At 40.0% G+C, this 25,059-nt stretch overlaps 1 protein-coding gene across 3 annotated transcripts; it reads right to left on the bottom strand.

Annotated features, from left to right (window-relative positions):
- Positions 1-305: 305 nt before the first annotated feature.
- ptdss2 (phosphatidylserine synthase 2) lies at positions 306-25,059 on the bottom strand. 3 transcript variants are annotated; one of them, XM_082541734.1, is made up of 13 exons: positions 24,887-25,059; positions 23,710-24,043; positions 19,918-20,019; positions 16,726-16,808; positions 12,378-12,445; positions 11,598-11,732; positions 9,978-10,028; positions 9,620-9,733; positions 8,705-8,823; positions 8,496-8,610; positions 7,603-7,748; positions 6,437-6,622; positions 306-3,398 (listed from the first exon to the last, which is right to left on the bottom strand). In XM_082541734.1, the coding sequence occupies exons 2-13, from the start codon at positions 23,913-23,915 to the stop codon at positions 3,245-3,247; spliced, it is 1,479 nt and encodes a 492-aa protein (XP_082397860.1). In that variant the 5' UTR covers positions 23,916-24,043; positions 24,887-25,059; the 3' UTR covers positions 306-3,244. The 3 variants fall into 3 exon arrangements, with proteins under 3 accessions (XP_082397860.1, XP_082397859.1, XP_082397858.1); XM_082541733.1 differs by lacking the exon at positions 24,887-25,059 and adding an exon at positions 24,716-24,777; XM_082541732.1 differs by lacking the exon at positions 24,887-25,059 and adding an exon at positions 24,545-24,709.

Here is a 25,059-nt window from a genome sequence, read left to right as displayed (position 1 = left end):
CTTGTAGACGCACATGTCCAGCCCGTCTAACGAGTACATCAAGAGCAAAACAGATAAAGATTTGATGGAATTTGTTTCCATGGTGACACTGTATACAAACTTACCACGCATAAACTTTCTGCCCTTACAACAAAAAAATAACAAAACTGAAACTCTGGAGTAGATATTACAAAGGACACAATACTTACCTATAGTATTACTGATGGGTGGTCACTAACTGCATTGAAGCACCAAAAGTTAATTCAATTTGAGGCAGTTATAACATCTGTCACCTGATTTATTCAGAAAAAAAAGACTGTGCAAAGTTCAGTTTTTATTATTTTATTGAAAACATTATAAAAGTACGTGTTGCAGCAGCATATTCACTTTTTATGATCAACATCTTCACATTTACACAATCCAAGTTGAAAATGGCATTTACAGCAAGCAGTCAATGATCAATCTCCAGGAGACATGACTGCACAGGGCAGAGATAACGAGGCATCTACTGCCCCCATGAGGCTGCAAGTGAAACTAAACTGAACCGCAAACACTAAAGTTCCTGTTTTTGTTCTTTTGTTTTTTTATCCCACTTTGATCCACACTGCTTCTACATGTTAAAGTTATTTTTTTTATAATTCACTTGTTTCTAATGCAGAGCTGATGTGCAAATTCATAACTTGGGTTTAAGTTTTCATTTCAAACAAAAAACAGCTTTGACCAATTCGAGGCACGAACACAGGTACACAGTGGATACCCAGCCCGTGTCTGAAAGTATCTGATAGAGAAAAGGAAAGAAAAGAAAAAACCCTCAAGCAGCCGAATTAGCACAGCACAGGTTAAATAAGCACAAAATCTGAAATATCAGCTAAACATTAGTTTGAAATTCACACAGAAATCGCTGCAGTCAGAGCAAGAGCCACAACACTCAAACCACTGACAGGTGAAGTGATTAACATCGGTCACGTTACAAGGCAATTGTCTGCTGGGAAACCCTTGAGTCCATCCATAAGTAACTCCATCATGTACTTCCCAACTAAACATTTCCCCCATAAACAGGGGCCTCCCTCAGAAGGTCAAACTGGAGGACCCACAAGACCCAAAGAAGACCTTATTAGCATCCCAGTGGTTTAAATGTTGCGGCAGGAGGTGCAGCCTTGCAGAATCAATGTTCAGTTTAGTGTTTGTGACCCTCTAATCTGAACATCTGAATCTGCTGGATTACATTCACGAGAAAACGACTGCAGCCTCACTAAAAACAGACCAGAATTTGGATCTCATTTCACAGATATCATTTATGTAGCACAGAGTCACCGGGACACTGTGAGGAACACAGATTTAACTGAACCCCAATAGTCACAGGACACGCACGCAATGTTTTGGTAACAGTGAGAGTTTGGAGTGAAACTGGAACATGCTGATATTTCCAGCTTTTTCAGTTTGACCACCTAAATAATTTTAATGTAAAGCTTATTTTTTATTTTGAAACACTTTCATGTTTCACTAGAGCAGCAATTAACACTTGTGTTCATCATCAGATTAATCTGCTGATCATTTTAAGAAAATGTGTAAGCAAGTAGTGATGGGATGTTTTCAGGATGAATTCATTATCAGCTGACTAATCGTGGCAGCTCTACATTTAGCAGCTGTCACCGACACAGATCAAAAGCAACTAAGACAATTCCTCATAATTAGGACTTTTTAGCTGTAATCGTGGCTGTACAGGTGAATTTGGTTTTAGCCGCCTGACCTCCAGGTGACCTTTTGTAACACTATAACTAGACGCAGACACTGACGATGCTGAAACTCAGAAAGAATCAAAACGAGCAGTTTGAGGTGCATGGTACCTCATGGTGGATGGTACTTATGGCTTTAGCAAGAACCAGATCTTAAGCTTTGGCTGATTGCATGTGCAATATGGTGACCCTCGCAAAGCTGAGAAGAAAAAAAAATAAAATAAAAAAATCATAAAAACCCCCAAAATGTAAAACTGGAAGAATGTTTGGCATAAAAGGAATCGAATATTAAATTCTAAAGTGACAAATGGTAAAAAGTGTAGAGGAACACCCACATCTCTGCCATTTATCCTTTTTTTGTTGTGGGGAACAAACGCGTCACAGTCTGAGGAAAAGTGAGCACAGCTTCCCATCAATGTGACTGTTGTGGATGTTAGTGCTGCAGGTTTCTCTGAACCTCATTTCACAAAAAAGGAATCTAGTGTTTAGCATCGAGTTACCCTAAAGAAATAACAGTGATAAGAAAACAGCTACAAAAAAAAAAACAAAAACAGAAAACAAACAAACACTCAAACTATATCCCAGACACCAAGTATATTATTTTCACCAGTTAAATAACTAGAATATAGTACATCTTGATTTTATTCTTGTTGTTCTTGTCAAGAACAAAGTTTGAGAGGAAAGAAAGGCTTTGACCAGTTTTCCTCTCTTGTGTGTGACTAAAGGAGGATCCTGAGCAAGAACCCTCAAGGCTCAGTGCTTCTAGGAATGAACGCTGAACTGTAAATGAAAAGAAAAAAAAAAAAAAAAAAGCTTCAATCGTCTTCCACATGTAAACAATACATCATGTACCTGGGACTAAACCTAGTGTAAGCTGTCAGATTGAATCAGGAATCAGCTGGTAAAGTAAGTGTCACTTAAACTAAACTGAACAGCCATGTGTTGTTATCATTACTTGCGCCCAGTTTGATACTGAAGATTGCATAGCAGTGGATAGTAGAACAGAATCCAGATCAGTCATTACACCTTCAGAAACTCCTCTAAATGCTCTCCTTTTTCTCACCTGCACTGATATGACTGCACAACACAGGGTTAAGCATATTTACAGTGGCAGATGTTCCTCCTCCATTCTTCTTCTCTCGCTTTTTTGTTTTTAAAGACAAAGTGCAGTTGAGAAAATGGAAAAATTATTGGTCACATCTACTTTCCAATTCTGTACTGATTCACCTCATCACCAAACATTCAAAAAATATATATTACTAATGCAAAACTATCTTGTCTGTTAATCCACCAAATGTTCTTTGAAACAGAATGAGGTAAATACCAGAAGTAGGACAATAACTACACATACACCGAATGAAAATTGCCCCCTTCACCCCCTTGCCTGTGTTATATAACTACTTGGTTCATGTAGGCACAAGAACAGTATGTGTCCATCCTCTAAGTGTCTTCTTGTGTTACATTTCTCCTCAACTCCTCTCACTGTCCCCCTTCATTCGCTGCAGACAGCGTGACTGACCGGCTTCCTCTCAGGACTTCCGCTGCCTCAGCGTCTCGGAGCTGCCGTTCAGTTTGCTGCGACCAGAGGGGGCGGCTGTGCTGCCGTTGCCCAGCGGGCGGTCCCAGTCAGCGGGGGCTTCCTGTTTACGCCGGCGCGTCTCTTTGTAGCGGAGTGTGATGTCACTGTGAGAAGACAGAAGGAAAAAAGCACACGCATTATTTATAGTGCGTCATCCCTGAGGGTCATGTCTTCCTAGATGGTTTCTGGTCCACTAACTTTTCTCACAGAATGTTTATTTGTTATAATTCCTACGCCTACACTATACACTGGATTATATTAAAAGAAAAACAAACAAACGAAACAGCTGATTACTTTAACAAACATCACAAACAGAAGATAAAGCTCTGCTCTCAAAGTCTCACGTGAGCTGCATTTCTTACTTTTTGAGAATAATAAAAATTCCTAGTTTCTCTTTGTTAAATAAATCCATCACTACAGGAATCGATTAGTCAGTCTGTATGAAATCCCTGCTTTTAGGAAGGTCGGGGGGAAAAATGAATAAAACAGAGAAGACCACCGACAAAGAAAACCAAATCAAACGACCCCTTTTAAGCAAGCACTTGGTGACAGTGGGAAGGAACTGGAAGGTAGATCCAGGCTCAGGGATGGGCAGACATCTGCCACCACTGGTTGAGGGTGAGGGCAGGGACCTTTTGTGTATTTGACAACAAATGTCATTTGTGTGTCCCAAAATAAGCTGGATGCCATTCTAACAATAATAATAATAATATACTTTTTTCATTATATACGCTACTACTTGGCCACATTATACAGTGAAATAACATTTTGTTTCACTGCTATGCTGATAACCCACTGCTCCATTTCCCAGTAAGGTTCAACAAGTTTCATCAACCTTACAAACTATTTAACCAACATCAAGAAACAGATATGTGCATTTAAAAACAATAACAATAACTATTATTATTATTACTATTATTATTATTAAAAAATTTAACTCCAATAAAACAAAAATTCTTAGATCTGGGTTGGACAGCCTGCATCCAAGTACCAACTTTACCAGTTTACCGAGTTGCCAGAAATCTGGGTGTGTTGTTTGATTTTAATCTCATTTTTTAGGAATAGTGCGAGGATATGATCAACACTGAGTTTTCAGTGACGTTCATTTTCAGTTTTACCTTCTCTCTGGTTAATGCAATAGTTTCTTAACAGGTAACAATCAGAAATCAATACACAGACTTCTGCTTGTGCTCAGATTGTGCAGCAACAAGACTTCCTACAAGAACCAGGAAAAGTGAACATATTACTTCAACCCTAATGACTTTTAGAATCGATTTTAAGATTTACTTATTTCTTTTAAAGCATTTCATCGCCTGACTCCAGAATATGTACTTCAACTGCTGCATAGCAACCGGGTCACGGTCTGAGATCCCCTGGCAGGAACCCGTTAACTGTGTCCATCTCATGCTTACAGATGAAAGGCGATCGCTTCGGCTCTTTATCTTAGTTTTCTTTTGATACTGAACTTATTTTAAATGATATATAAATACATTTTAACATTTCTTTTCGTGTAAGTTTATTCTGTTTCTGGGAAGCACTTCACAAAAACATACAAAAAGTACTTATCATTGATACTATGTTTATTGTTAACATTAATATTATTTTGAATGCTCCTCATGAGGACCTCTGTAACACTTAATGGAAGAGCACCAAGCAGTTACACACCTCAAAACAAAACATGCACTCAGCACTTGCCTCGGTCCACTCATACTAAATGAAGCATATTAGGTAACAGACTGGGAGTGTGCAATAGGGTCAAACAGTGCTTGCAAATTCTTAAGGTTCTCGGTTAAAAAAATAAAAATAAAAAATAAATCACTTTGATCAGAATAACTGGATAATGGCACACTTTTGTCTTTAGTAGACCAGAAGAAGTGGTTGAGCGGATCTCATTGCTCTTGTCACGTGATGGTTAGTGTCTGTGTGTGTCTGTGTGCGTGTGTGTGGGGGGTATCAGTTCCTCTGGGTTTCACTGCCCTGACTCACTTAAACAGTGTCAGCACAAACTGAATGCCCTCTAGCGTCACTAAACTGACTGGAACAGAGTAAAAATGATGTGAAGGGAAATGAAGATGATAAAATTCACCACAGACGTTCTCTAGAGGATCTCATAGATCCTCTAATAATGATTATAGATCCAAATGGTGATGTGGTAGAAGAGTGGAAACAAACAAACAAAGAAAATAAAAACCCTACACTTTTCCTATACCTAGGACATTACTGCATTATTGCTGAGCAAGAGCAGGAAGTAGTAAGGAAGGGGAGGGAAAAGGCAAGGGGGGGGGGGGGGGGGTGGGGGGGGGGGGGGGGAGGAGAACCGACAACAAGCCTAACATGCCAGGGCAGGCTGCACCTAACAACACAGTAAAGATAAGGCAGCTCAAATTTTTTTTAATTACATTTCAAAAAAGAAAAGAAAAAGAACACACTCCATGAGCTCATGAGGAATAACTAAATCAAATACAGGAGCACACTGGATGGAGTCTCACATGTGTGAAGACATCTTTCTTAAACTGTAATTAAACTGTATTTCCTCATCAGTCACCATGAACAGTGCATTTAAAGTAAAAGTGAAGTGCAAAACAGCAGCATGGAAGCAGATTGTCATCTTTTCCTGCATGAGTGTATAAAGTTCATTTGGAAAACAGCTGCTTTTTGCCAATTTCCAACTTCCCTTTCTATAATTAGCATGTAAGATGTCTCTACAGATCCATAACTGGACTCTACATGAAACAGACCAGTGGAAAACCCACAGAAAGCTGACACACACAAAAACAATAACTTAAAAGAGAAGAGCGACCCAAAGGCAGACTGGACCTGTCTCAAATAGACTGCACGATGTCCAGTGAACCAAAATAGAAAAACAGAGCGATACTTTGGACTTTGGTCCCAATGTAGTTATTGTGTTTACTAGACACAAGCTAGAAATGGTTAAGAAGCTGAAATCTTTCCTCCTTACAGCCTAGCTGTTTTTACACGAAGAGCACAGACTTTCATTACCTTTCAACAAACATTGTTTGTCACCCTCAGCTTCCCCCCCCCAAAAAACAAACAAACAAAAAAAAAACCAAAAAAAAAAAAACCACAAAACAAACAACAACCACAACAACAATTAAATAAAATAAGCCATCCCACTACTTACCGGATGAAAAACCGCCACATGGTCCAGATAAGTATGAGGAGGATTCCTAAAAACCAGCACTGAATGATAAGAGAAGGAATGGGCAGCATGATGGTGTGGGGGTCATACTTGACCACTATTAGGAACTCCGTTACTGTGATTGCTGATACCAGCCACGCCTGCTGGCCGAGCTTCTTGTGGAACTTCCTGTTAGGAAAATGAAACAATGTTATTATGGAAAAATTATTCAATAGGGAGGATACATTTACTTTTTTAGGTTTATTTTTAATATTTACTGGTTACATGTATGCCTGTGATGTAACACCGTAACGCACAGCACTCTATCACTACCCATGCATGTGAATAGTCAACAGTTAAATGATACTTCCATTTCTAGTCTACCAGAAATACTACAGTCTGAGTAATTATACGAATTTTGTTAGTGGACAACACTGGTTAAACAGAACTAGTACAGTACTGCAGTACTTAGCTATAGCAAATGAATGGATGTATGTAGGCTGTTCTACAATGAACTGGAATGCAATCAGAGTAATTCCCAACAACATTCTGCACAGCAGCTGTGACGACGTTAACCTGCAAGTAAAGAAGTCCACTAATGCTAGTCATACTTGGCAAACTAATCTGACACTGTGCGTGAGCGCCACACATTTCCCTTCATTTGGTATTTAAACAGTTAAAAATGGCTTTAATATACATATGGAATACATGGACATATTTAATTGAGTTTATTTTTAATGAGACTATAATCCCTCAGGTTTAATCAGTTAATCACTAGAAATATCTTCCAACACTAACCCAACACTGGAAAAATAGCAGAAAACGAAACATTTCTGTCTGTTTCTGTTACTAGTAACCATATTCTTATCAATGCACATGTTTGCTCATGGCTGGTATGTATGAATGGTGTTCTTACTAAATAATTTTGCTGTGTATAGTATACAGAAGACTCACACATTTCTTCACTGCTGTGCTTATCTAGTTTTCTGATTTCAATTTGCACTACGATAACCAGTTTAAAACTCAAGAGCAAACACTTGACTAAACTGAATCAGTGCTGAATGTCAACAAGTTCTTTATTCGGTGTGTATAAAACACATACAGTCTTTTATTATACACCCGGTCAAACTGTCCAACTCCCAAAAGAAAAGCTGCACATTGCTACTCACGGGTCATCCATGAAGTCGTAGATCTCCCTCATGGCTACGCCCCCCACGTTGACAAAAAAGACAAGACGAAGCAGCACCAAGTAGTGTTCAGGAGGCATCCACAACACAAATTTCAGGTAGAAGGTGTTCAGCTCTGCCAACAGAAACTGGCGAGATAGGAGATAAAATATCTAATTTAGAAGCACCAAGAACACAAAAACAACACAGAAAAGAAAAAGTTACAACAATCAGTCCATGTTGGGCACGTCTTTCTTTTCCATTAGCTAACAAGAACTAGTCTTTTACATTTCGTGAACTAATTCAGGTGTCAGACAGGGAACCAAAAACAGAAATAGGGCCCAACATAACTACGCCCATATTTGATGAATTACAAATCTGATCTTTTTTCCCTCTCTCCTCGATTCATGAAACACATTTCCTATGCGTCTGTTATGTGCAGTTATTTGAGTCCTTTCTAAGACGACAGGATAGTGCTGTTTAAGCTTAATGTTGATCGATTGTCACAAGTTGTGGATTTGATGTTTATGCTCCACCCGCCTCTGCTCACATCAGGTGGTTGTCATGTTTTCAGCGTTACAATGTGTTGCTAACAGGGAAGTAGCAGAGTGGCATCTGGCGGACAAACTAAGCAACGCCAACATTCAAACCATGGTTGAAGGGTGTTTCTATGATCTCTTCTTTTACTCTATCCAGTTTATCAATAGTCACAAATCCAGATAGAGATATATCAGCAATATATTAATCAATATAGTGGTTAGGCCAGTCCATGAACATGTATTATCTATATATCAGAGTCTAAATACATTACGCTTTCTGTGCATTGTTATTGCATGGTGATGTCATCATTTTCTGCAGTGAGACAAATGCTTTCCCTTCATGTTAGCATTTCTTACCATAAAGATGATGCCTAACACAGCAAGCCAGCGGCGAAGGTTTGAAGCAGGCTTCCACTCAAACTTGACCCAGCTGTAAGGTGTGAACTGGAATGCTATACGCTTTATCTTCCCCCTGCCAAGTACAGACAGAGATATCATTAAATATAAACAAATACAGAAGCCCAACATAAAATGTTTGCAAAGAAATGTCTTTCATAAAGTCATACTTGTATGTAGGAATGTTCCAGAGGCCCTGCCACTGATACGGTTTCATTGACAACCAGGCCAGGGTCTTCATGCCACAGTAGATCCCCAAACCATTGCACACCAACACATCCATGATCCACTAGATGGAGAAACAATTAAAAAAAAAAAAAAAGGGTAAGTGAGGTGCAGTAATCCTCCAAACCAACTATCACACACCTCTCCTCCACCTTGAATATAATTTACATTTACTATAACTAAGGTTTTTTTGTGTGTAACAAGTAGCAACAGCAACCGCAGTATTTATCTTTACAGTCGTGATTATAATTACATAATACCTATACCGTCTGTTTATATTTGGAGTTTTTCCTGTTGCTTTCCAGCAGTGCTCACTTGGCTTTACCAGCTACCCCTTCTGTTAATTAGACCACTTTGTTAGTTGCTGGTATGAAGTTCTTATCATGCAAACAAATGAGCACTTTGTTGCCATTACAAATATCACTAGCAAAATAATCACTCGCATGCTTCCACTTTCTGTGCTTTTACTTATCAATGTGCTGACGAGCAAGAGATCTGTGAACCTCCCAACTTAACACATGATGAATATAATGTGTTCTGCAAAATGTCCGTAAAACCCTTTAATTTTACTTTTAAATTTACAATGCAATCCTTGTTTTGAACATTTTATCTATTCACACTTTGGTTCAAAGAAACTTCTTGTCTAATATGGACACATTTAAAAAGTATGTCCACATTAGGCAGGATTATATCTGCAGTAAACACTGTTACACTTTAAAGAGAAGACATCTTGATCTTACCATTTGTGCCTTATTACAAAAGACTCACTCAGAAAACTAGACAAAAAAACAACCAAAATAACCTCAACGTGTGTCACACAGTATTTTGTAATTAGAAGAAAACAGCACAAATGTACGTACATGGTCCCACCAGCACTCCGAGAAATTAGGCAACTGGTGCTCCAGGCTATACTCCAAGAACTCAAACATGACACTGATTATCATACACATCCACCAATCCCGGATCATTAGAGTCTGGAGGGAAATAGAGTGTGAGAAGGTCAGCAAGATAACAGACAAACAATAAAAAAGGTGCAACTTTATTTGTCAATAAATGATCACACGAGAATGGGAATGACCTCACTTGGCACTTATTGACTAGGTGCTCTGTAATCATTGCAAAGTCAAACCATTTAAATCTGTGATGTGTACATAACAGCGAGGACAGCACGCTCAACTGCTTTTATGAAACATGTCAGACAGCTAATTCCAAACCTACCTTGATATACCATCCGAGAAAGTGAGCTGGCACGAAGCCATCCATCTTGTCCTGCAGAGACAAATGATGTTTAACAGCAAGCCCAACTACAATTTTGCCCCTAAATCTTACACGTGAAAAGCCCTTTCATTAAACCGTTGATCGTGTTTAATGATCGTGTTATTGCATTTCTAAAGTTGGGTGCCAACAAATACCCTCTCAGCCTTTTACGACTGAGGGGTAAAAATAACTTTTTTGTTTTTAGGGTCAACTGGAAAGAAAAACAGATGTGAAAATGAGAAAGGGAGATCAGAAATCAAATGTGACATAATCAGATGCAAACTATAAAGTGACATTTAGAATATGCAAATATATCATTCCCAGAAAGCCTATATGTTGTCAATACAAACAATTATTAATCACTCCAAGCCTGTATATTGACTGCTCTCCATTTATCTACACATAAATACAATGCACTGTAAGAAACTGCACACAACTGCTCCTTCAGTGTTTTATATCCCAGCAGCCACATGTAGGCACCAGAACCCTGATCTTGATAACCATGCAGCCACTGATTTGTGAAATTCCACATCTGAGTGCAGTGCCAACCATCCACCATATTTACTGCAAAGTAGCCCATTTAACAGGGAGATGTGTTGCATTACACTGGTAGCGGATTATGATAAGCATCCTATGGTTTCTAACTTTCCATTAAAACACAGATCTGTGACTGTGTGCATTTCTTAACATTTTCAAACTGCATTTCAGTTCATTGAGCACTGTTTTAAGTTTCACTGCTCCACTGATATAACCCAAAACAGCAAGCGAGCTTGGAGACACACACAGCCTGTGCTCTAAAAAGTCCTGCTGCTTTCTATTTGTGCTCGGACAGTTAAAATAAGACCATCTGTGTTCAAATAAAGCATCGCATCTAGTTCACACTGGAAACAGGAAGAAATGAGCACAGAGAGTACTGGGTCACTGAACAGGACAAAGCCTCTTTGGGCATCATGAAGCACAAATAAAATGCAATTAAACACACAGTTCTACCCTTACTATTTGGATCATATTATTTTTGCTTAGTAACCCAACACATTTTTATGTATTAAAAATTCCTACAACCAAAGTAAAGTTTATTGATAAATATGTGGCTTTAATTTGACATTTTAAAAAGTCATTCACAGAAATGGGGTTTTAGAGGCCAAAATCAGACTATTAGTGGAGGTGGGCTCTGGGTCATGGCAGCAGACAGAGGAAGGCCTGGTTCTATTGATGGACTGTAATCTGCCCCAGACTCAAGCTGCTGCACACCTCCACAGTAACTGTATTCTTGTGTGTGTTTGAGAATGAAAGAGAGATAAAGCAGAAGAAAAAGAGATAAGAGAAGTTTTACAAAAGGCCATATTTCTTTTCTGTATCTGAGCCACTTCCTTATAGCAATAATTGAGGACAATATGCACAAAATTATAAATGCATGACTGGACAAGAAATTTTACTTTTAGGAAGGCGGCCTGTTTCTTACTCAGTTTTTTTTTTAACGGCATAATACTATCAAAAATTCAAGTCTTACAAACATTCCTACCTGCAAAGATACACAGGAGAGAAAAGTAACATAAAAAGCAAAAAAATTCATTCTCTCACCCAGATGTTGTGGAAAGGGTCTGTAGTGTTTCCAGGGTCATAAATGAGGCAGTTTCCCCCATAATCACGCTCAGGGAGAGGAACCCCCAATTTGGGGTCAATGTACTTCATGAACTGTCGTCCATCGTGCACCGTCTGGATAAAGGAGGATAAGAATAAGAGCAAGCACCACCAGAACTTACATTTCTACACAGGCTACATCAGATGGTGTCCTCCTTCAGTTAACGGCAGATTTCTGTGGCATAAAAGTAAAATTTTATTGCTTTTTACCTAGCAACAACTTAAAATTATCCTTTTACAAACAGGAAGTAGATGGTTAAATATAACCCCCCCCTTTATTCTTCTTCTTTTACAGTGTCCAGGGCTGTCTGAAGGGCCTGGCTCAGTGACAATTTAATTAAATTGGGAGAGGGAAAAGAGACTTCCAGGGATCACAGCAGAAAAAGCACCAGAGACTGGAACAGACATATCATAGTGGGAGAGGGGGGGGGGGAGCCCGATATTTTGCCCAGGCTTGACTACACTTTTAAGAAGTACTTATGGACTCCATCTGGCCTTCTTTTTGGAGACCACGATTATAATTAAATGTCAAAGCAAACGTCCAGAAAACCCATGTCATAAAAATCACTGAGTAGAAATCTCAAAAAGAGAAGTTTGATGTGGGAGGGAAAATTGTCATGTGATTGTGTACAGAGTTCCCATGAGTTAAGAATTTGCATTGCACGTGTTGATCTGACATGTTTTAGCCTTTCCAGGAAGCAAAATTCTCACCACACCAACCTGAAACAGGATGAAGATGAGGAACAGTTCATAGACGACAGTGACGCAGAGCCAGAAACGCCAGTAAGCTAGAGCGAGAGAGAGAAATCAGTTACACTGAATACAAACTAAATTAGTACTATGTTTTTTAAACACAATGAAAAAACAAATAATAAAAACGTTACATGACAATTTCCTATTTGTGCTGAACATTCCACGTTCCAAATCTAACTACTTCTATTCCCTGCAGTTATGAACATTTGACACTCAGTCCAGACTAATATTTTACTGCCCAGTTACGTAACTTCAACGTTGCTGCCCCAAGTTTGACATTTAGTTCCCACTAGTTTTCCAACAAAAACCACCATAAACAAACGTATAATGTGGGTTTTGGTTAAAGACATTTAAAAAGAGCACCTGACGACACACAGAAATGAGCTGCTAGGGGTCCTGGTTAGGGATGGGTATTGATAAGATTTTCACAATTCTGATTCCATTTTCGATTCTGTTTAACGATTCGATTCTTTATCGATTCTTTTTAAAAAAGGAGAACACACAGGTCGAGTAGCTTAGAACTTTGTTTTATATCTTCTCTTTGAACAAGATAGAAATTTAGGAGTAACATGGCCTTACAAACCCAACAGTAGGGATGGGTATCGTTTAGGTTTTATCCGATACCGGTGCCAAACCGGTACTTTTGAAACGGTGCCGGTGCTCAAACGGTGCTCAAACCGGTGCTTAAAGAATGGAGAACACAAAATTGGTCCAAAAACCTCTCATGTTCAGCTGTTTTTTGTAAAAAGATAACAATGTTAGCCTTTTCTGCAGCTATGGGGCATATATGGTATCATTCTTGGCTGGAAGCAGTGCTTAAACAATGGAAAAAAACAAAAAAAAAAACAAAAACAAAAACAAAAAAAACTTTGTCCTAAACCTCTCATGTTTAACTGTTTTCCACTTTTTCTTTGGTCATTTTAGCCTTTTTGGCCAGGGTGAAGGGAGTATCTGCCATCAAACAAGAAGACAGCCACATGTAGCTATGACTGTGTTTTAATAGTTCACCTTACATGCATTAATGTAATAACGTGGTTAGCCTACTCAACGTAAATTACACACGAACAACATTAAGCTACTCACGCAGAGAAGATCGGCTGCTGCTGCCATCATCATCCGTCATCATTTCTGCTACACTGGCAGGGCTAGGGGCCAGGACTCTACTCTTCATGTTTTTGGGGGATGTTGCATAACAGGCAACCCACCCGCAGTAGATGCGCTCGGTGTGAGGTCTCACAGCAAGCTATCAAATACAGCGCATTTCTCGGCTTTAAAAACAAAAAAAAAACAAAAAAAAACAAAAAAAACAAAAAAACGCTATGCGTCGCCAGGTGTTTCATCGGATTTGAGGTGTTACCTCCTTTGCACAGTATCACCTTAAAGCACTTGTTGCTGCTGAGTTTGCACCTTTTGCTGTGAAGTACAGCCAGACTTTTGACCGCTTCGCCTTGGGCATTTTTAATCTGTAGCTCTGCTCTAAAAGAACGTACGTACCTGGCCCCGCCTACTATCCTCGGAAACGTAAAATGATTGGCTAGAATCTAAAGTGTATCACAGCTCAGGAAAAAAAAGCACCGAAATGTGCGCTGCTTTTCGGTCTGGTCACTACCGTTTATGTCAGAACCGGTGCCATGATGGCACCGGATACCGGTACCCATCCCTACCCAACAGTGAGATCTTATGAGATCCACAGCCCACGGCTCTTCAATGGGGTGTCACAGAGTCCCCGGGGAAAAAAATTGTAAATGTAAAATAATAAAATAAACATTCTTCTGTAGCAATAACAAAGTATAACATAAATTATTCTGTAGCAATTGCACAAGAATATCCAGTAATGTCCCTGCCTACAATTAAACACATTCACTACTGAAAATCGGGGCATCTGCTGTGGCAAGCCTTTGACCACAAACTTAGTCACTGCTCGGTGACATTCGTCTATCCTGGCCTGAAAGGAAACGCTACTGGTAGACTGCAGCGAGAACTGCCAGCATCTGAGCCAGCCAGACTCGACTCTGTCTCTCTCATCATGGTCACCTAAATGCACAGTAATGGCAGGTTTTGTAATAAGCCAGATCGCGCTAACATAATATGCACTGTTAGTTGATTATTTACCTGCCACATTAACGGGAGAGGACGTGCAAACGTTACCGCTGCTGCTGGGTTGAGATTCACGAGTCCGGAGCTGAATTAAAAACACGACATTCATTTAAGGTCATCGTGTGTTTTGTGAGCAAATGCTTTTGCATATTCGTAGTGTTTCCTCCCTTAAATGAAATATCTACTTTGCAAGTATTGAAAGTTGCCCTGTTGTCATCCGTTCTCGTAAAGTATAACCAAACTTTTGAGCGTTTGAGCCGCCGTGTTTCCTGCCAGGTAAATGACGCTCCGCAACGTGGTGACGTCCTTCGGGGCGACTGGAATCGATAAGGGAATCGTTTGCAAAAATGGCAAACAATTCCAAGGAATTGAAACAATGGGAACAGGTTCTCAACAAGAACCGGCTTTCGATACCCATCCCTAGTCCTGGTATTTGGTTCAACCCCAAATCATTAGCTCATTTCCACTAATAAACATATGCCTGAATTACCTCAGTATACACATAATGTCATAATGTGTTTCTGAAGATTTAAGACAGAGATACTGATTTTCATTAAGAAATAAAACATCAAGTAAAAGGACTGATATATACTGTGGTAAACACCAATCTCAGTCCTAAAGTCCCACATGAGGAGTGCTTTTATTTCAACTGCTATTGAGCTGAATTATAGTGGTGATTCACATTCACAAGCTCAGTTTCCTTTGACACACCCAGCCCGTGATTCAGCAGGAGCTACAGGTTTTAAATCTGAAGGAGGAAAAAAACAAAAAAACAAAAAACCCTACTGGGTCTTTTTCCCATGATGGTATTCTATGGAGAGCCAACTGTAATGTGAATAACACCAGAACCTACCCTGCTGGATTAACAAGCAAAAGACTGAAGCAATTGCATACACACACAACCACATCCCTCGAACAGCCCACAAAGGTGCGAGTAATGCAGTCAAATACTCGCTCGACCACTTCACGCCTACCTACAACCGACAGTATTGAGCATGTCGCTGCATCTGCCTTCCACGCCCTGTTTTCCCTCCTTCCTTCCTCCCTTTCCCGCTGGAGTTAGCTGTTGTGTGTGTGTTGTGCGGGAGATGTTAAGTGTTTTCTGCATGAAAGCTCTGTTTAAAAAGCTGTGAGTGCTCTTATTTAAATAGTAGCACCTTTTACAAACTGCATCAGATTTAAAGAAGGAAAAGATTCTGTTAGGATGCAAGTTTACAAAAGCATTAGAGCAGAAATCCAACTGCCACAGCTTACGTGCTGCAGTCAGGCACGTAGATTTTTCTACCTGAGCAACAGGTTTTAGTACAAGCACAATCAATTGCTTTTCACATGTCCTACAACAGCTCTGCATTTCAGTGTCATATAATGCAGACAAGTAACAGATTGTGCTTTCTCTCCCTTTTCCCATGCATATGCCCTGAAAACCCTGCATCTGTATTGTAATGAAATGTCATCTTTTTCCATCCTCTCCCGCTTGGATGACAAGATCAAAGATGTTTCATATAAATTCGATTGCATGGCACAAGCAAAAGCCTCTTTGTGGAGACCTTACCAACAGTTTGATTACATTAAAAGGTAAAAAAGAAAAAAAAAAAACTGTATCAGATGTGAGCTTGTCACAAACTGCCATTTTCAGTGGTCACTGACTAATGCCACTGCAATGCCTAAAGCACTGTTTATTTACTAGAACCATACAGCCCATTATAAATTAGTCACTGAGCTTTAAAGCCTCATAAAAATGAATGATTTGGGATCGTCCGTACTGTCTGCAAACTCATTTAAATTGATGACTGTCTTCAATCAGCTGCTGATTCTAACCAGGATGTGTATTTTCCATTAGGAGGATGAGAATGTTATTACTACCGACTGAACTGCTGACGCAACTGTCAGCTGCTTTTAATGCAAACATATTTTTTATATAATCAGTTTTCACAATCCCCTTTTAACCTTTGTTTTAAAGCATTTCAATCATTTCACTTATCTGGAAGCTTTAAGAGGCAAAACAAATGTCAAACTGGCATATCCTGGATGTTGTCCAGTATTTAATGAAAGGTAATAAAACAGACCAGGGTTCAATAAAAAGAGCACTACATGGCTTTAATATGAACTTTGACTTGCATTTCCAAGTGCCAACTTTGTTAACTTATGCTATATTCTCAATATAAAAAGAGATCCGACATGAATTACTTTAACCTGGTGATAAATGTGCTTTTCATACCTGGATGCGGTCTGGTGAAAGGTCCATCTTTGGCCTGTGTCACTCCAAAACAGAGGAACACCAGGATGCTGGCCACAATACCCCTAGAGGACACACATTTGGGAATTCATTGGAATCACAAAGACTTCTGTATCAATTCCTCATACATGTTCTTACTGAACCACCAACAAACAAACAGCCTATTTTCATGTCTTTACACTAGGAAAAAAAGTGAACCTCTATGCGAACTACTTCTCCAAAAACCTGGAATCCAACATTCAAATTACAGATATCAGACTGGAATGTGGGTAAATAGAAAAAACTGTTTGTCCTGTGTAACAAAAAGGGTCCAGCTCTGTGTCTGAAGGAAAAACAAAAGGATAGTAAGTGTTTACCCAAAACAAATTAGTATGTGAGAAAAATTAAATCTTGTCCTTAACCCAATTGAGATGTCAGGCAATGCCTTAAATAGGCTTTTTAAAGCAATCAGAAATATTGATGAACTCACAGCATTGTAGGAAGAATGGCCTACAATTCCACCACATCACTGTTCAAGTCTCAGAAGTAGCTACAGGACACATCTAAGGGCGATGGCTCAACATGTTCACCCAGCGTGTTCAATAAAGGCATGAAGTTCACCTGTTTGTGTTTATTAGCTCAGTCAAATTGTGTTTGTCCATTACTGTAACTTCAATTAAAATCAGTATGCATTTCAAAGGGGCCGGAAGGCTTTTATTACAGCTACACATACAAGTCTCAGCATTTCAACCCCGTAAACCTTTAAGATCTGTGATGTCAGATCAATCAGACAAGGCATGAATGGGAGCATAATGGCTTGGAGAATTAATAATTAAATAACTTGAATCTGGAGGTCTGGTCTACTGCTTCTATTTCAATATTACAACTTCATTTGTGTTTATTAAGAACCAGCTAAGACCAGCCAAGTTGAGCTTAAGTTGCTGTTGATTTAAGCTCTGAAAACCGGATGACCAGACGAGGACCCTGTCCTGACCTTACAAGTAAACAGAGCAGGCTTAAAAGACTGAGCATACAATGGGATTACAGTGCGTGCTAGCCAACAAGCGTAGGAGCATGAGCATGTGAGATTTAGGGATCAATTTCTTCGCTGTTTGAGTCTGGAATCAAATGAATGTGTGTTCAAAGAATACAACACACAAAGTGAAGTTGTGTGTGAACTAGTGAGAGTGGTCCCGGATTGCAGGGTTGACTGGGAGTTGAGGAGTAACCAAGCAGTGCCTGAGAGTGAGCTCCGCTTCCAGGGTGAAGCTCTTAGGGTATTTATCCCAAGGAGCCAGACTACGCTGATGGCAGCAAATCCTGTTAAGGAGCATCCACACAAATGCAACCTACAAATCACCCCATCTGTCGCAAACACACATCACTGATAGAGCCTGTTTTATGCCTGACCTTCTCAATACACCTAAGTACAAAGTAAGAACAACTAACTATAACCCTGCTTTGTGTCACAGATTTTTAGCTGTAACACACGTAAATGGGAGTTTTAAGCCACATGCAAACTTGCCTTGACTAAATCTCCCTGTTTGAAATACAAGAAGCTATAACAAACACTATCAGGAACAGGTCTGATCATTTCCATATTTATTCAGCAGCATGGCAACAGCTCCAAAAAAAAAAAACTTTAGCCACAAGAAAAACAAGTTCGGCAACAGCTTATGTATTCCCATAGGAACACTGCTTTAGTGCACCTCCTACTCCTACCTGCCTTTTCCTACCAGGAAGCACAAAGTAGCTGGCACAACTTCCAGCAGTCGCTCTGCAACTTTCTGTAGTTTGCAGTAATAAAAGAAACTGAAATAATTTGGCATTTATCCAAGTCTCTGTGGTTTAATAAACGTGATAAAGTTGGATGTATATTTCTCTCCAAAGTTTAAATAAAACCCATTAAATCTACTTGCTAAATGCTCAACTCGTATTTATAGTGTTCTTTTCATGGCCATGACTGTTTTATACATGGCCTTGTAAGCTCAAGGTGAGTGTGACTGTAAAGGCTAGTGACTCATCTCAAATGGTGACTTTTGCTCCTTGCCCATGTTTATAGGAAATAAGTGGTTTATTCCAAATGTTGTTTAAAAAAAAAAAAAAAAAAAAAAAAAAATCAGAGTAGCTACTGGTTGGTTGGTTGCATTGCGGCGTTACCCCCACATTTAGATTTGATCTATTCTCCAAGTGTGTCGTGACAAAAAAACTGAGCAATAAAATGTGCTGTTCCTCACGAAGCAGATGAACTCAAACCTCAGCAGTCTGCACCTGCTGCTGTTCCAGTTAGACTGTCTGACTCGTAGCCCATCTCCAGAACAGAAGAAGAGCTGCTGCTGCCAGTTGCAGTCTATAACGGTGGAGATAAAAGTATGTAAGAGATGCCCTCTGCAGAAGCAGCAGAATGACATGGAGGATGACCACAATAGCAACTTAGTTCAAGACCCAGCCAGAAGGGAAAACACAAGGTAGGAAGGGCTGTAGCTAGCTGGTTAGCTGGAACTGAATTTCCAAGACTTTCAGCGAGTAAAGCTTAAATGAGTTGTTAAATATACAATGGGCCGACACAATGGTAAAGTTCCATATAATATCCCGCATTATATGGAACTTCACTTTGGAGATGGTACTAGGTCCAAATAATCAGGAGACTTGGTTTTGCAGAACATCACCTTGACATTGCCTTGTGGCACGGCCCTATCCAGATCAGTCAATTGTGCCATGAAGACACCAACAGACCGCTGTAGCACGATCCATTATTGGCATCTGATTAGCAGCATCCGGCGTTCCAGAAACTCAAAACAAGATTCAGTAGCAGAATAAGCTGTCTGGGATTGGCAGAGAAGATTGGCATGTTTTATTTCCATGGTCACAACCTGCATATTTAACTCAGCTGCTCAACCCACAAATGCTTGTTGCTTCAAATTGTGGCACCATTTAAGGGGAAACAAACAGTATAAGATGCATTGTCAGCAAACATTGTTACAACAAAATGACCAAACACAAATTTCCTAATGCTAGTTACCAATAAAATAATCTCTCTCTCTCCCTCTCTCTCTACATAAACTGGTGCAAAAATGATATCATGAAGCTTCAGTTTAAAAGCCTCCTGGGGTTAAAGTAGATTTTTGGGTGCCTGAGTTTTGGAGTGTTTTGGCTTTGGTGACACTGAGGAAAGGAGAAATGCAACCTACTGACCTTTTAGTGTTGTAGGCCGTGTCCTGAGGAGTCTCCTCCAACAGCGTGACGTAGACCAGAGCGCAGGTCAGAATGAACAGCACTGTGACAGTATGGGCTCGCCTGCAGTGAAAGTGGGGGAAAGGACAGAGAGAAGGACGAGAGTACCATTTGTAGAACAGGAAAGTCAAATACCAGTCAGCACAGGACATAAAAACACAAAACAAAAAAAAAACCACAACAACAACCAAAAAAAACCCTAGATAGGCTGATGTTGTCTGACATCACCATGAGACAACGTTAAGCAACACTGAGATAACACTACAACACTGGAACGGTCTAAACAAATCTGAACGTAAATCTGCTCGTTGCTAAAAACATCTTTGTTGCCTCCAAATATCAAAAGGCATATATAGGGGTAAATCAAGGACAAAATAGGAGATGAAATCTGTTGGGAAACTGAGTTGCTACAGCTAAAAATAGTTACAAAGTTTGTGATAAGCTTCAGTTCAAACCTTTCTTTAACTTGAAGTCAAAAATAGCTTTTGCATCAAATGTCTTGTGCCTGACAGTGGATGGAAAAGCTTTATATCAGGTCTGTTTAAACAACAGAATTTGTATGCTCTGGCAGACAAGGTGAGCTGGAGTTTGATAGCCATGTTGTTGGCTACAGGCCCAAGCTGTATCTTCCATCACCCCATGTCAGCAAACATACTTTGGCCTCTGTGGTGTGACATTCTAGTTGTTTAGATATACGTCCACGCAACCTGAGGTATTTACCTCAGCTGACAGGGCAAAGTTTTACGATAATGTCAGGGTCAAGAGAACACACGCTATATAATGGGAGATTTCTCGATTAGAAATAGACAAAAGGACCTGAATGGTATTTGGAATGCTGACAAGTGCATAACAGTTGATAAGTTCTAGAAAGACAAATGGGGTGACTGCTGAGAACAGTGGCAGAGTCACCGAGTTTCCTTATCACTCCTGGAATGTTGACGCTGATCAGGCTGCAGGTGGACTGAGCCAGTATTCATTAGGGAGGAGGGATTTCTGGGAATAAAGCTAATCCAGATATCTTTAAAACTCATTTTGTCTGTTGGTTAAAACCCCAAAGTAATGGGTTATATACCCTGACACCAAGTAGCATCCAAACATGCAACATGTAGGTGAACTGTTAAGCTTAAGTAAATAGAAAACAATCAACACAATCAACACTGGTGTCGACCTGTTTACATGACAGTGTGTACCAATGACTGATCTGAGTGTTACTCGTACTAGTTACAAAGCACTTACAGGAAACATTTGTACGATACCTTTTTTGTTACTTAACCATTATGTGAATACCTAAATATCTGTAATAAGCTAAGACAAAACCGTGTGACAACCAAATGTCAATCATAAAACATCTTACACGACAGATGCCATCACGCCTCAAGTTTTAAACCTGTGGAGAACAATTATAGCAAGTGTATTTTATTCCTGCCAGCCCTCTCATTAATGAAAGGGTCACCAGCTGCAGTAGCCTTAATATTTTGGGGTAAACAGCCAAGCGACATATACTTTATAAATCTATCTAATCTAAAACTACAGAGGCAATGTGCTGCTCTGAGAATTTAGATTAAAAGAAAAAAATAATTAAAGGGTACCTGAAAGTGAGGTATAGCGATTCTGTAAGAAGTTTTTTAAAAATAATAAAGTGCCAACTTTGAGTCACATTTCTTTTGGCTGAAGCTTGATGTGCAAGACAGCACACCAGGTATTGTCAGCCTTTTTCCTGTTCCACCTCCTTATCCAACCTGTTTGGCTGGAGCCACAGGGGGAGGACATGATTTCTCTCTTCGCTGACAACGATACACCACCAAGAGTGGAAAGGTGCAGCGGAAATACTGGTTTTGTGCAACAGAGCAACCAGCTAAGCTTAGAAACAAAGTGCACCTCTAAGCTTGAAGTTAAGATTTAAAAAAACAAAAAAAAACAGAAGAAAAGATTCTGCTTTATGCCAGCCTCATGACTAATCAGAGTCTAGATTTAAGGATGAAATTGGATTAAAATAGCCTTCGACTTTAATGACAAGCAGAGACAAACTAACAATTTAATACAATGCGTCTTCTTGTCAGTTTCATCTAATTAAACATTTGCCGAAACCAGTGTGAACAAAACTGCCAATATTTTGAAATGCCTCAGCACTAAATCAGTTTAAGGGAAAATAAAAGTGGAACGCCAGCACAATCACATTTAATAAGTCCGAGTTCTTTATAAGGCATATTAAAACTTTACCAAAAAAAAAAAAAAAAAAAAGAGTTTGCCATTGTCAGTTCCTTCCTGTGCCAGTGATGCAGGCTGAATACCATTTTTAACCAAAAGCTGCTGCCGTACAGCTTTCTACTATGAACTCTGAACCCTTGGGAGACAGAGTCCATGTGGTGCCCTACCACCTACACACTTGGAAATACACCAACAACTGCCATCTTTTTCCTAACCTGCTTCATACATGCAGGTTTATCATCTGCAGTCAGCACTTGAAAATGTTCCACAAAAAAGGTTCAATCGTACAAATAACTGCAGAATGTAAATTCAAATGACTCACAGGAAGAACCACTTTCCGTTCTTGTTTTTTTAATGCGTTCATGTATGTAATACTAGACGGCAAAAATTCAGGATGCAATCAACAACACCCACACACTGTTGTTATGTTGACCCCTAAAGCAAACAGCTAAAAAGCCCTTGTAAAACTCTAAACTTTACAATGCTACGTCGTAAGACTGCATCTGGATGACTGCCGACACATTTAATTGCCACATAAGTGGGTAAAACCTGGTTTAGGTTCAGTCTAATACAGCAACCCTGCCCTCATGTATTTGTCAATATTGTTCTGGACAAGTGACCCTGATTATTAATCCACATAAAAACAAGATTCTTGTATTTTCATAACTGCAACAGACAAAGGTATTTTAGCTCCTCACTAGCCACCTCACTACAGAAATCTGATGCCAAGGCCGTACCACAGTAATGAGAAATTCTCATTAAGGTTCCCACTGGGAGGACCAGTCTCCTCTGCTGTCAATGATATTGGATAGCTTAGCAGATTCTTATTCAATCCATATTTTTTTGTACACAAAGCAGAAATGAAAACCGCACAGACACTCAGAGAAGCTTAAATATTCCTCGAGTGACAGGCTGGAAAGCTAACGTAGCTATAAATTAAAAAGGGCTGCAGAAGAGAATGTCACTTTTCCAAACTAGCTGCATAGCATATCATAACGAAACCCGTGTCCTGCAACATGCGTGTGGTATTCCCATTGTGCATGCTTTTTTCTTTTTTAGTTGGCTCATACATACTTTTGTTTACGTAGTGAGAAATAAAACATGCGGTGTTAGGAAAGGCTAATGAAGTATGTGCTCATTTCTACACTTTGCAGGACAGGTATTATACCTGGCACATCTTCAGATCTGTTGTGAATGTCAAAGAATCTCTCAAGTGTCATATCTGAGCCCTGAGTTTGGATGTGCAATGTGAGCATCCATGACAACACTGCAAACCCCACAACACCTCCAGAAGTGACATTTAGTGGATCATGTTTACTGGAATAGTTGCACCAGGATGGAAAAACAACAACAAACATTTCAGTTTGACCTGGCATTTACAGCAAGGTCACATTATCTGCTGTCATTAATGGAGGTCGCTCTGGGCCTGTCTTTCAGTTCACCTTGAAGCACATATTACACCCTGCTGTCAACTAACAAATGTTTCCTCCCCTTCTATCTCTGCAGGAGCCGTGAACTTGCACTGACACCGACACAAACACTCACCAGAAAAAGGTGTTGGTTCCGTCGTCGTAGACTTCGCACTCTGTGTTTCTCCGGTGCAGATTCTCCCTGGAGGTCTGCTTCATCACCTTGGCTTTGATCGCTGTGCTCTGATCCGGACACGCTGGATCCACGGAGCCGTTGTTAACCTGCTCGCCGACGCTCTTGCCCGCAGCCACGCCGCTTTTCTTCGACTCCGGCTTGGTCATGGTTCTCACCGACCAGCCGCCCTGCGCTGCTTTAAAAAAAACTGATCCCGTGCGCTTTGGTTTATCCCTGAGCTTTCCTCCCGTCTACTGTCATCCGCGTCAGCCCCACCCAAGTGGCTGTCAGCATCCTGTGGTGGTCGGGGGAAATGAACGTTACCAGGGCGACACTTGAAGGGTGGGGAGAATAACCTGAAAATCACGCCCTGCTGCTGAGCTGACCTGCCCGGCACGGACAGCCGCACTCACATGCAAATGCAAATGAGTCAGGTTTGACACCGCCTACTTATTTTAAAGCATTTCTACATAACCTTCAGAGTAACACTTCTATGTGTCAGCAATGGCGACCACTTTCCCACATGCCCACTGGGGAGAGGAGGGGTTGGTGGGTGGGGTATTACACGGTAAACAAAATCACTGTGCCTGCACTTCGATGGGTGCGTAGCGTTGATATAAGGCAGCTTGGTGAACTGCGTTAGCTATTTGTAGCAGTTTGACCTTGCCAGCGAGACTGCGGTGACTGACAAGCTCCTTATCAATTAACCAATCAAGGCAAAACCGTAATTACTTATGCCATTATTGATTAGCTACCTATTCCTTGCCGGGAAAATAATCAAGCTAACATTACTTACCAGCTGAATTTACGGGCTTACTGACCGGAGTCCGAATGTATTTTGCCATTAGAAAAAGCTACATTTGTATAAAAGTAAAAGAACCAGAGGAACAAATGAAGTATACTGGTGTATTACTGTAGCCCGTCTTTATTGATACTACTAACAGATAAACCGCATCAGCTACCTTACCGTCTACGCGCGTCACGTGGGCATAGCGAAAGCGCCGGTGTGTGGTTGAGCAATCAAGCGGCTTCCGGTTTATTCGTTTCACCAACAAAGTTCTCTACGATGCGATACATTGACGCAATCTTATTTTGAAATACAAATATTTCATTCGGAAGTTAAACTCTCGTTACTTACCGTAAATTTAACACATTGATAGCCTGACCTATTTGGCGGGTTTAGTTAATCCGTTTACATGTAATATTGATAAGTAAATGGTAAGTTTTAGAAATTTCGCAGTAACAGTAAGTTTTAATGCAAGTAACTGCAAAAAACGGCACTGTTAACTTGGTTAGACTATAAAACTATTA

The sequence above is a fragment of the Aulonocara stuartgranti genome, assembly GCF_965226115.1.
Source record: "Aulonocara stuartgranti genome assembly, chromosome: 7".
NCBI classification, from domain to species: Eukaryota; Metazoa; Chordata; class Actinopteri; order Cichliformes; family Cichlidae; genus Aulonocara; species Aulonocara stuartgranti.
The sequence above is the reverse complement of the archived record's forward strand: the minus strand, read 5'-3'. Positions and strand labels throughout refer to the sequence as shown.

Coding starts and splice junctions, on each gene's coding strand:
- ptdss2 (XM_082541734.1), bottom strand. CDS start 23,915: ATGACCAAGCCGGAGTCGAAGAAAAGCGGCGTGGCTGCGGGCAAGAGC. Junction 20,020..23,709: donor GGAACCAACACCTTTTTCTG/GTGAGTGTTTGT, acceptor CTTTCACTGCAG/GCGAGCCCATACTGTCACAG. Junction 8,824..9,619: donor CGGAGTGCTGGTGGGACCAT/GTACGTACATTT, acceptor TTCTCCATCTAG/TGGATCATGGATGTGTTGGT.